General features: G+C 35.2%; 3 protein-coding genes across 3 annotated transcripts; all 3 read left to right on the top strand.

Moving 5' to 3' along the window:
- Positions 1–657: 657 nt before the first annotated feature.
- MELLADRAFT_76028 (uncharacterized protein) lies at positions 658–2305 on the top strand (the record flags this gene model as incomplete). Its single annotated transcript, XM_007417941.1, has 4 exons — positions 658–1431; positions 1505–1588; positions 1671–1905; positions 1977–2305. The coding sequence occupies 4 exons, from the start codon at positions 664–666 to the stop codon at positions 2090–2092; spliced, it is 1203 nt and encodes a 400-aa protein (XP_007418003.1).
- Positions 2306–3995: 1690 nt separating this feature from the next.
- On the top strand, positions 3996–5350 carry MELLADRAFT_40700 (uncharacterized protein; the record flags this gene model as incomplete). The annotated part of the gene is made up of 5 exons (XM_007417911.1): positions 3996–4157; positions 4269–4355; positions 4435–4625; positions 4722–4989; positions 5093–5350. 5 exons carry the CDS (start codon positions 3996–3998, stop codon positions 5348–5350), a joined length of 966 nt encoding a protein of 321 aa, XP_007417973.1.
- Positions 5351–7485: 2135 nt separating this feature from the next.
- MELLADRAFT_95444 (uncharacterized protein) lies at positions 7486–9457 on the top strand (the record flags this gene model as incomplete). Its single annotated transcript, XM_007417946.1, has 2 exons — positions 7486–7719; positions 7793–9457. 2 exons carry the CDS (start codon positions 7486–7488, stop codon positions 9455–9457), a joined length of 1899 nt encoding a protein of 632 aa, XP_007418008.1.
- Positions 9458–12267: the final 2810 nt, after the last annotated feature.

Genomic DNA, 12267 nt, shown 5'->3' with positions numbered 1-12267 from the left:
TTACTCTTTTCAAGGTTCTCCTAACACAAATCAACAAGCCAAAAACTTACAACAGATTCAACCTTCAAATCATTCTCATCATATCAGACATCAAGTTGCCGAACCTCTTAATACTCCTACTTCTCCATTTGGTCCCATTACCCCACCACCCGGTCTTAACTTCAATCAAAAGAATTCATCACCTTATGTGCGACATCATTTCAAATGGGAATATCAAGGCAATCCAACTTCACCTGATTCGACCATTTCTCAACCTCGTCTGATTGAAACTACATCTCCTCAACATTCAATCGATCATCAGTCTACACCTAATTATAGAGCCTGGGATGAACATCAAGTTCCTGCAAAGCAATTCACGATCAAACATGACCTTCACCACTCTATCAATTCATCCCCTCCGAACCAGCCTACTTCAGCTCCTTTTCAAGACTCTAGACTCCAATCTGGTCTTCCTCATCACCCTCATCGTCAACTTGATAACCATTCCAATAATTATTCCAGATGGGACATACCTTCAAAGACTGCACTTAATCATACGGCTTCATTTGAGTAAGTTTATTTCCACTCCCTATCGAAAAAACATTTGATATTCACTTTGATTGACTTTTTTTGGCTACCTGTAGTAATTCGCGTTTTCAAGGATCTGAATATTCACCAAACAATATGAATAGTCTCAAAGTTGATAAACTTCCATTTGGACTTTCACCAGGACCAAAAGATCTTCAATCTCGTTCAACTTCTGAAACCCATCCATTTGATCCGACTTCTATTAGTTCTGTACCTTTTAGTCTCGCACCAGCTTCACCTGTTCGTCTTACTATTCCAGATGGTGATCCTCAACTAAGATCATCTCCAAACAAAAATTCCAATCTTCTTAAATCTGATGTAGACATCTTAGAAAGAACTAGAGTAGTCTCTCCTATCCGACATATTGAAGAATCTCCTATCAAAGAGAAATCGATTGCAGATCGCGAAAGAGATGCCATTCGAGCTCGTCTCATGGTTAAATCTCCCTATGATTCTTATCCACCACTTCATCCTCGTCATCCATCTGAAAAATTGTTTTCAGTTAACGGGACTCCACCAGTTTTTCCCAATCAACTTTCTACTACCAATCCGAATGGACTTAACAATATGTTTCATAACTTGAGAATAACTTCAAATCCTCCAAATTTTCCTACTCAAGCTCCTACAGTTTTTCAGCCTCCAACTTTATACAATGCATCTCCTACCAAAAGTGCATTTTCATTTCCTCCTCAATCGACTATTCTCAAACCTAAGGCTTCCACCACTTTTGTACCTCCTACGATCAATACTCCTTTACCTGGTCAAGTTCAACCGGAAGAAGTTAGGAAAACTGTAAAGACTCAACCACCTGTGGTCAACACTGGTAACTCGGGTGCTATGATTCCTCAACCTGGTGATTGGATGGTAAGTAATTTTTTGAAATTTATAGATATATATATCATAATTGGTTAATAATGTTGTGATTGATTTTTTTTAGTGTATGTGCGGATTTGTGAACTGGAGAAGACGAAAAGTTTGTATGAGATGTTTTCCATTTGCTGATGGGAACGATTCAGTGGGAGTTGAGTTAATTTATGAAACTTTTCCGTATTCTCTTATATCCAACTAACCCAACCTTCCATCTTTTTTTTTGAAAAAATCAGGCAATGATGGCAATGAACGCACAAAGAGCTGCGATGTTAGCAGCCGATCCTTTACCGTTACCAATTCAAAATAGACGAAACCCATTTGATAATTCAATACCACAACATCAATTAGAACAAGAAGAAGAAGCTAAAAAAGAATGGAATTCATTAGAATTAGGCAACGGTGGAAGACGAAGGAGTTGTTCAATGGGAGATCCATCTCCTTCTTTACAACACAATGTCTTTGGAACTGGTCAGTGTTTTTCACCAAAATTACGCCATTGTACGACAGAATGGAAGTTGATTTTTTCAACTTTTTGATAGGATTAGGTGTTGGGATTAGTATTGGAGACGGTGATGATCTTGGACAAGGTACCTCTAATAACTCTGCTAATAGTCCTGGATCATCTTGGCAAGCTATTCGAGCCCTTTGGCAATAAAGAAAAAAAAATCGAGAAACGAAAGATACTTTCCTAAAATCGATTATTGAACATTTATTAGGTTTCCAATTTTTTTTACATATCTATATACTACGGTTTACATTATCATTTAAAAATTATACTCTACATTTCAATTGATTGATTTTTTTTACATTTTGATTCAAGTTTTATACATAGATATGTAGCCATCATTTAAAAAGAGAAAAAAGACCCAAAAAAAAAGAAAGATGTTTGGAAATCTTTATTAATCAATTACATTTTATATGATTTTTTTTATTTTTATTACATTACATATTACATTATACTTGATCATACATTTATCCACATTTTTATATATGTTGGGTTTGTTGGCAAACCGAAAGAAAGAAAGAAAGGAAGGAAGGAAGGAAGGAAGGATATATTTGTTAACAAAAAAATTATATGGACACGGATGGATTGGAAGGATGGAAGAATCTGTTTCAAGTTTTTTTTTTGATTAGTCTTTTGATTAAATGTGAATTTGATAGTTTTTTAGAGATCGAAGAGGATTTTTTTCTTTGAAGATTTTTAGGCTTTTTTGTTGTTTGTATTATATATATCTGGTGAAATGTTTTTAAATAAAACTGAATTAAATTAAAAATATAAAGAAATGAATAAATTGTTTGTTAGTGTTTGATTAAGCTTGAGAAATTGGAGTACGTTTCTTGAATGAGGTGGTTAAGAAATGTTAACTGAAATTGACAAAGTAGCATTTCTATAAACATGTTGCGCTCGGGTTGAACTTGAGACGTCTGCAGGAATCAGATACTTGCATGCGAAACGTTTCGGGAGCTGAAATTTGAGATGCCTGGGATGTGATGATCACCGTGGTGTTCTCCGATTTTCAATTCATGAGTGTTGATGAAGCTTTTTGATGTGTGAGAAACTTCCAAACTTCGTATCTTTGGTGTAATCTGCTTGTTAGGAATAATTGCAAACCAAGACGCTTGATCAAGTTTCTTATTCCTCAAATGGGTGATTCCAAGGCTAATCATGTTCTCCAAAGCTTTGAATTAGTAGTACCTCATGGAGTCAAAAAATCATAAAGATCAATCATCCTTCAACGATTTCTTCCCTTAAAAGTTTCCTTTCACCTTGAACGTACCACCCCCAACCTTAGCATTTGAGCGATTTGATTCTCACCAAAAGCACTGTTCAATAAAAATGTGGACTAAAGAGACCGCTCAAAGATAAAGCCACAATTACTTCGTGGATACGGATACCATACATACATACCAGATACATGTACCTTATATACTTAGCAATTTCGTTCGATCAGCCACCACATAAAGAAAGAGGCGGCGCGCGCGCGTAGATACCATACTATATACTATATACTATACCAATGCGTCTCTGGTTGATATGGTCTTGATTCCTTTTTTTTTGTTTTTGGGATTTCTCACTCGAGTAAATACTTGAAAGACCCTTGATCACTTTTATTCGAAAAACCAGAAAGATTTTATAAGTTTTACTCAACATTTTGGTTTGGAAGCGAAGAAAACAAAAATATTCAAGTTTAACTCGTTCAAAAGAATCCCTTTTGATCAATCAGCTAGTCAGCCAGCCTCTAATTGTTCTTCAAAAAGAATGAAAAGATGTATGATTTATAAAACGGTTTTAATTTTACCGATTTTTTGTTTCTTTGTAAAATCGATTCAAACTTCATTACCTCATTCAAATCAAAATTTAAATCAATTAACTTTTAAAGCTATTCGAAATCAAAAAAAGTATCATAAACTTGATTCTACTCAACATCTTAATAAACGAAAGGAATGGTAAGTACTCCCTTTTCCCCTTCCAAAAAAACCTTACCTTAAAAAAGAAACCCGGAAAGAAAAAACCCTAAATTGATATCATGTTTTTTTTGTGGCGGGGGGAGGTTAGGATGTCATTAAGTAAAGAAGAAAGAATTGATTATACAAATTCGATTTTATGTTTAAAATCTAAACCTTCAATCACACCTAATCAAATCGCACCTGGAGCTAAATCCCGATATGATGATTTTATTGTAACTCATATTAATCAAACTTTTACAATTCATGGTACAGTTAAGTTTAAAACCAAGACAACAACAAAAATCCTCTTCTTTTTTTCTTCACTCAGAATCATGAAATCTTATTCTAATTCAATGATTTTTTTGGGCGTTTGGAATGTATAGGGTAATTTTTTGGCTTGGCATAGGTACTTTATACATATTTTTGAAAAAGCTTTAAGAGATGAATGTGGTTATAAAGGTTACCAACCAGTTAAGCCTAGTGTTTCCCTCTCCCTCCCTCTCTCTCTTCGAAAAAAACAATCTGATTTGTTTTTGGGATTTTTTAAAGTATTGGAATTGGGCACGAACGTCTCAAGATATTTTAAATTCACCTGATTTTAATGGTCAAGAAGATAGTTTAGGATCCAATGGGATTCCTAAAAAAAGGGAAGAAATACAATTCGTTTTTGGAAATCGTCATTCTATTAAACTTTCAAATGGTCAAGGAGGTGGATGTATTAAATCAGGTCCATTTTTAAAGTAAATCATTTCCATCTTTTCCTTTGACTTCAGTAATCAAAAACTAGAATCTAAAAAACTGATGTTTACATTTTTTTTGGGCGGGGGGGAAATAAGTATGACGGTGAATTTAGGTCCGATCGGTCCATTATTCAATGTAGGACCATTAGTTAAAAACCCATTAGATTATAATCCACGTTGTATTACACGAGATTTATCTGATTTTATTGCCAAAAATTATCAAAGTGAATCTTTAATATTAAAATTAATTTTAAATAGTCAATCCATAGGTATCTTTCAAAATGATTTACAAGTTAATAATCAGCAAGATCTTATGAGTTTACATCAAGCTGGTCATTTTGTTTTTGGTGGTGATCCTTCTAGTGTAAGTCATCAATCATTTCTTTCAAAGAAAAAAAACATTTTTGATCCATGATTTTGTGTTTTTCTGATTGTTTTTCTTTCGGTCGGGTGTGGTGGGTTTATAGGATATTTTTGTTTCACCAGGTGAACCAATGTTTTTCTTACACCATGCAATGGTAGATAAAGTATGGTGGATCTGGCAAAACTTAAATCCAAATCAAAGAACATATTCAATATCCGGTACTAAGACTATGTTTAATAATCCTCCTTCACCCGAAGCAAGTTTAGATGATTTCATCGATTTAGGATACAATGCTGGTTCAGTAAAGTTAAATGAATTGATGTCAACTGTTAAGGGTCCTTTCAATTATATTTATGTTTAATTTGTTTCGTTTTGATTTTCAGTTTTGATTGGTTTAGTTCATTTTAATCTGGTTTTTTTTAGTTTTTTTATTTGGTTTTTAATTGGTTTGGTTTGAAAGACAATGATCATGGCTCTAGAAGGGCATTTTTCAGGATCTACGGAAATTATTCTTTTGGGATTGTAAGGATTGGGTCAAGATACTCTGATGGAGATTATCATTAGTTTTGGGGTAAGTTTTGAAGGTCTCGTGCGAGTTGACAATCATGAATAATTCGCTCAAGTAAGTACTCTTGAGTATGTTCTGGAAGACTTTTGATTCGATTGAATAAGGGATCATACCGATCAGCTAGTTGTTGAGTATCTGGCAAAGGTGAAGTTTGATGATCCGAATCAGATTGTTCAATGAAGTCTTGTTTGATTGCTTGATCAATCAATCGAACTTGAGATGAACGTTTTCGAAGTTTTATAGAAGAAGGACCATGATCATGAAAAGGATTAATGATTTCAAGTTTCCATTGAAATGAAATCTTATCCCGACGAAGCATCACTTTAAATGAACAGTTTTAGTTTTACAAGGTTTGGGTTGATGTCCATTTGGACCATGTATACAATTTATAACATACAAAACTTGGTCTTGAATCTAAGATTGTGATTTCGAATCCATGCTTTAATGAAAACTCTTGTAAGTATTCTGAAATTGATTGTCGGGTTGGATATGTTTTATTGGTTTTGGGTGGTGGGATGGGATTTGGGTATTGATCAATAGTCTCTGATGAAGTTGAAGTTGAAGTGGATTGTTGAGGTAGGTTTGAGTTACTCATGGTGGGTCTGTGTGAGGGTTTTTGGAAATTGAAGTGGCAAGGACCAAGTGTCTAGGCTGGTTGGGTACAAGTGAATTTGAACAAGTTGATATCTTTTAAAGCAAAGAAGAAGATCAAACTCAGTTTGTATGAAGAAATGCTGAGGTTTTAAATATATGTAACAATCTTTTTGCCAACAAATGACAAAGGAAAAAATAGAAGAGACTTATGCTGGTATATTGCCAGTTCCAGGCAAGTGGAAGATGTCCTTTGGTGGGTGGGTAATAGCCTTTGACCTCTTTGTTGCTTACCTACACCATTACACACACCAGGATTGTGCCAACTGATCTGTTGTGCATAAAGAACATATGATGGGCATCAAGAATGAGAGCATAAACCAAGGATCAAAACATTGAATTGGTGGAGGACAGGCAAAGTAAGCCTCAATCAGAATTGTTTTCAAACAAATTTCTTATATCTCAAGTCATCAAGTTGCCATCAAAGTAGTCCACTGCATATTGTTGATGCATGCCTCCACCCATGAGTGTATTTCTTGATTTGTCCCCCCTTCTATTTTTGATGTCTTCACCTGTATGTGACTAGAACTTGAAGTGTAGCTATTTTTCAAACTGTGACACCTACCTGGATTGCTGCTTATAATGAAAACATTGTGTTGTTGGAAAAATCCAATCATGTTTTCTTGCATTCTTATGTCCTTTTGCCACTCTACACTTGCATGTGATTAATTTCCAACTATCAGATGTAGTTGAGTTTCCCAGATTGACCAATTCTTGAGACAAAGTAAGGGTTTTGATTTTTCAGGCTCAAGGTTGGGGTGGTTTACCGGATTCTGGGTCGGACACAGGCCACCGGAGATGGGATATCACGGGCTCATGACGTCACCCCGATTCATGGCCCATGGGGAAGAGCTTCCCCATCTACGTCTCATGAGGTGGTCATACTCCCCTCAGCGCTGAGACCCCCCCTCGAAGAAATGCAAGCTTCCCTGATTACACGGGAAGTTTTGGTCTAGTTGGAACATATCCTTTTACTTTTAAAAAATACTTGACGATTTAATTTAAAGAAACAAACGGAAAAGATTTAGTGAGCTATTAAAAATCTAGATAGGTATTGCCGCAGATGAGAATGCAAGGTTCGATTGGATGGAGAAGTGCAAAAAAAGAAAAGGTTAAATTAAATGACTTAATGATACTTAAGTAGACTTAACTGTTAAATTGAGAAAATGACTTTGGTAATGTTCTTGAACTTCAGCTTCAAGTTGAACTTCAAGAACCAGAACCACTTCATTTGATTTGAATTTATAAATTGACTTACTTTAATATAAAGAAATCTAATGACTACTTCAACTAAACCGATTCTCAACTTAATCACTTCTACAACTGATCAAATCAATCTCAACACTTTTGGTTACTCACCAGAAGATCATTCACTCATTTCAATCATTCAATCGTTTCTTTCTTCAAATACTCAATTCAAAGGTCTTCATCATTCAATTTCTTTACCGACTCAAGATCCATCTGAACTCTATCATCTTTTAGATCGATTACTTTCTCTCATTCAATCTTTGGTCAGTTCCAATTTCAATCTACCAATTCCAAATAGCCATATCACTAACTTATACGATCATATCACATTTCCAGACTAATCAACTTCAAACTTCATCTCTAGCTCAACTTGAACTTTCATCTCATCTCAAAATATCTCAATCTAACTTAATCCTTGCTCAATCAACAGTTTATGATTTGGAAAAAGTGATTCAAAAGCTACAACAACCACAACCATCACCTACTACCAGTACCAACAATCAATCTAAAAGACGTGATAGAGTAGACAGTGAACCTGATGTAGGAATCTATGGACGTTTGAATTTATTTAGGTTCGGAAGAAGGTCTACATTCACGAATATCAAACCTACCTCATCATCACCACCATCACCATCACCCTTATCATCACCTTTAAACTTATCATCATCCTCATCTTCATCTTTAATTAATTGTTCATCAGCTTCTTCACAATCATCATTCACATCGATTTCTTCAATCAATTCATCTAATTTAAATGAAATTGAAAAACTTAAATATGAAACCAATCAACTCAAACGTCAAAACCAATCATTAAGATCTTCTTTAGAAAACGTGAATGAATCTAAAAGACAAATCGAAGGTGAACTTGAAAAACTATCGATTGAATTATTTGAAGAAGCTAATCGAATGGTGAGAGATGAAAGAATGAAGTTTGTTGAATTGGAAAATGAATTAAATCAATTAAAGAATCAAATCGGTAAACCAATTGATCATGAGACTAGAGAATTTGAAGAATCTAAGAATTCCATGGATTCCAATCATACCCTTGCGTCTTGTACAGTCACGCCTAAGAAGAAGAAACCAAGTATGATCAAGACCCCAGAACGAACTTTTGATGAGTCCAAGATTAATAATTCTAAATTAAACTCACCTGAAACTATGAATTTCATTAGTCCTAGACTATCGAACCGGTTTTCAAAACTAATCAAACCTATCAATAATGATACGATATCAAATTCGAATTGTGAAGTCGAACAAACCTACAGTCCTGAAGCTGATTTAGATTTAACTGAATGGTATCAAGATCATAATAAAGAACGAGGTACTAGTCAATCGGACGTAGATGAAGAAGGAAGTAGGGAAGATGAGGGTATGAAAATGAAAGAACCAGGTAAAGAAGAACTGAGCAGATCGAATTCTAGAGTATCATATTCTTCTACTACTTCATCAAGAGGTATAGAAGAACACCCCAAGAATGTAGAAAAAAGATTCTCAAGTTCATCAATTTCAACCGAAAGATCAGGTCTCCCAAGCTCACCCGAATTGGAAACCAAATCACGACCCAACTCGAATCTAAGTCTTAAACCACTCTTATTGAATTCAAACACACCTATTCTTTCTAGATTACAAACCGATTCATCTTCTTTTTCACCTAAACGTCATTCATCTTTAAATTATCATTTTCATCCTAGGATCAGATCACCACTTTCGAATCAGATTAGTAAACGATCTAGTAGTTTTAATATCATTTCCTCATCTTCTTCTTCTAATCCTTCTATTAATGATTTGAGTCATGGGAATGGAAATAGGAGTAGAGATGAAATTAAGAGGAAAGATTATACTATTAATCAAAGAAATCATGATGCTTTTAGTCAACGTGGGGATACGTCTTTGGATGATCCTGCTGATCATCATTTGGATTTGGATTCACTTTTGGCTAGTATTGTAGATTGTGCTGAAAGTTTAGGATTTCAAGATGAATTAAAAGGTATACTTCATTAAGAGAAAAAAGAAATGAAAGATCATCTTATTTCATTTCATTTCATTTGATTTGATTTTACTTTTTTTGGATTCAACTTGATCGAATTCTGTTTCCTTGATTTTTTAATTTCTTGTATTCTGTTTTTTTCACTTATTTTGGTTTTATAATTCATTTTTGATTTTTTTTTTCCTTTACATGAACAAGAAAGACATTTTTCCTTAAATTTATATATATCTTACATTGTATAATTGTTTTTTTTTCTTTGGTGGTATATTGTGACTTTGTTTAAATAAATAGAAATTTACATATACATATACTTTAACAAAGAAACCCTTTTTTTTATTTTATGAGTTTTATAATTCTTCTTTGGACAATGATGATGATGATGATGATTTTGATTTTGTTTTCTCCAGAATGTAACTTTGAGTTGTTTTTTAAATCTTGTTTTATATATGATTTTTGATTTCTTTTTCTTTCTTTTGAAAATTTGACTTTTAATCTGTTTTTTTCCTTACTTTTTTTCAAAAAAAAAATAACAACTGTAGCTTTTGTAAGAGAATCTTTGGGTATATTGACTTGTTGATGGCTTTTAGTAGATTTGTTGAGGTTTGTTGGGTGTTTATAGATTTTGGTTTATGCACTGGTTTAAGTTATGATGGATGTGAAGAAGTGAGGTAAGATGAATTGAGAGCATAAGTCAACTTGATTGCTGATCAGGCTGTTTTACTCAAATTTTGTTCTACAATGCTGGAGAATACTCATTTCCATCTCAGTGTCTCAGACGAGTACTCAGAACAGCTCAGAACCTTGTCTGAAATCCCAGATCAGCAGTCTCCAAGGCATACCACTGAGGATCAGCTGGGGGGCTGAGGTGAAGTGAGAAAATGGGCCAGCCCTCCCTCAGGCTTCTTTGCTGAGGAATGATGTCTGAGGAAGCCCTAGTTAATCTGCTCAGTTCCTGTTTCTCATCAAATCAGTTGACAAGCAGGAAGAAAAGAGGAAGAAAAGGGAAAGAGTTTGAAAGTAAAATTGAACAAACTTTGAAATAAAAACAAGAAAATTTCAATGCTCACCCCAATGTGAGCATCTATCTTTGTCCCTGTGATTCCCCTTGGGCTCAGGTCAAGTGTGAAATTCCAGCCAATTTGAGAATCATTGACTAATTTCTTGAACAAACTCTGCTGCCACAGTGGTCAAACCCAACCAAAAAAGTGTTTTTATAGGTTCGGTAATATCTGGATTATCCAATTCAGCAGAGAAACATTGGTGAAAAACAAAACCAGATTTTGCACCATGATGTCAGTTGATTGAAGAAGTCAAGACTCAAGCAATTCCAATCTTCAAAGCCATCCATCCAGATGCACAAGCCCTATTTGTATCTGACTGCTTGTCAGCCCACCAGTCCTTTGGTCCCCATTCTCTCTGAGTACAAAACATGAATATGAGTTCAGGAGGGATACAACCTCATCTTTGAGATACAACAACCCTAAGTGACAATCCCAACATACCTGTCCACTTGTGAAGAAACACTCAAAGCATGAGTTATCCGAGTGATTATAACAACTCAAAACTAGCTGGGAAGGCGAAAGGAGCAAACCAAGTGCTCATCGAACGTCGTTTATGGGATTTTTATAATCAATCCCGCTGCTCAAATGGTCTGAAACCACTTGTCTTCAAGTGTGCTGATTGCAAGAAGAGCGGTCTAGCAAAAGATGCTATTTCTTGAGCTGAGCTTCTCATCAAGCAAGCTGAAAAGCCTCTTGAACAAGATTTAAACACCGCCAAGCAACCAGTTCCAGCAGAGCAGATCTCTGACTGCTGCACCTTCAAGATTCTCTCGAGTCAATCTGACTTTTCAGGGGAGAAACCACTCATCCAGATGACAATCAAAGAAGCAGGACATCACTACATGTTTCTGCCCAAATCCCATTGCAAGCTCAACCCAATTGAGCTCTTTTGGTGTTACATCAAAACCCGTTGTTTTGATCTCTTTCCTCATCCTTCACTCACTGATCATACACTTGCTCTTGAAAACACCAAATCCTGGCTCAAAAATATTTGATCATAATCACCTCTGAACACAAAATTTCACAGTTTGTACAATTTAGGCTTTTGAAAAGAAAGCTTTGCATGCAATAGCTTTCAACAAGCAAAGGAGATTTTTGAAAGGCTGCAAAAAACTTGTCCTCTGGTGACCATCCGTCGTTTCTTCAGGAATATTGATCAGAAACAGTCAGAATACATGTAAGTCACACTTTTGAGCATCTCCCAACCCATTTGAAGTTTGATCGATAACTATGGGGTTCTGTTCATGCGTATCCTAAAAAGCATAACCACTTCTCTGTCTTCCTTCTTTGCGGTCTGTTCACCTTGGCTCCAATCCTCAAGGACTTATGATTATTTTTAGGTTCAATTTCCTTGTAATACTTTTATTTGGCCCATTCCTCACCAACTCGTGATCCTTGTGAATTCTCTTGCTAACTCATAATACAACCTCACAAAAATTCTTTGAAGAAGTCTTAGGGCCCGTTCGGCTGGTTTTTGAAAAAATCGTTACACAAAAACAATTTTTTGACGGTAAAGGTCAAAAACGGTCAACGAAAGATCAAAATGATCATCGTTGACCATTGATCACCGTTTGACTGTTTGGTAACGTTGAAATGAAAAGAGTCTTTCGATTGAAACTTGAAAGTCAATCAAATCATTTTAAAATCCTTTGTTCCGTCCATCACGGTCATCAACGACCAAAATCATTGTTCTGTATCATCAGACTTCAATTCACGTAAATCAAAGCATCATGGAGCGTCGTTCTTGCTCATCCCTTCAGTCT

Source organism: Melampsora larici-populina (assembly GCF_000204055.1).
Source record: "Melampsora larici-populina 98AG31 unplaced genomic scaffold MELLAscaffold_81, whole genome shotgun sequence".
Lineage (NCBI taxonomy): Eukaryota > Fungi > Basidiomycota > Pucciniomycetes > Pucciniales > Melampsoraceae > Melampsora > Melampsora laricis-populina.
This window is presented reverse-complemented; position numbering and strand designations above follow the sequence as displayed.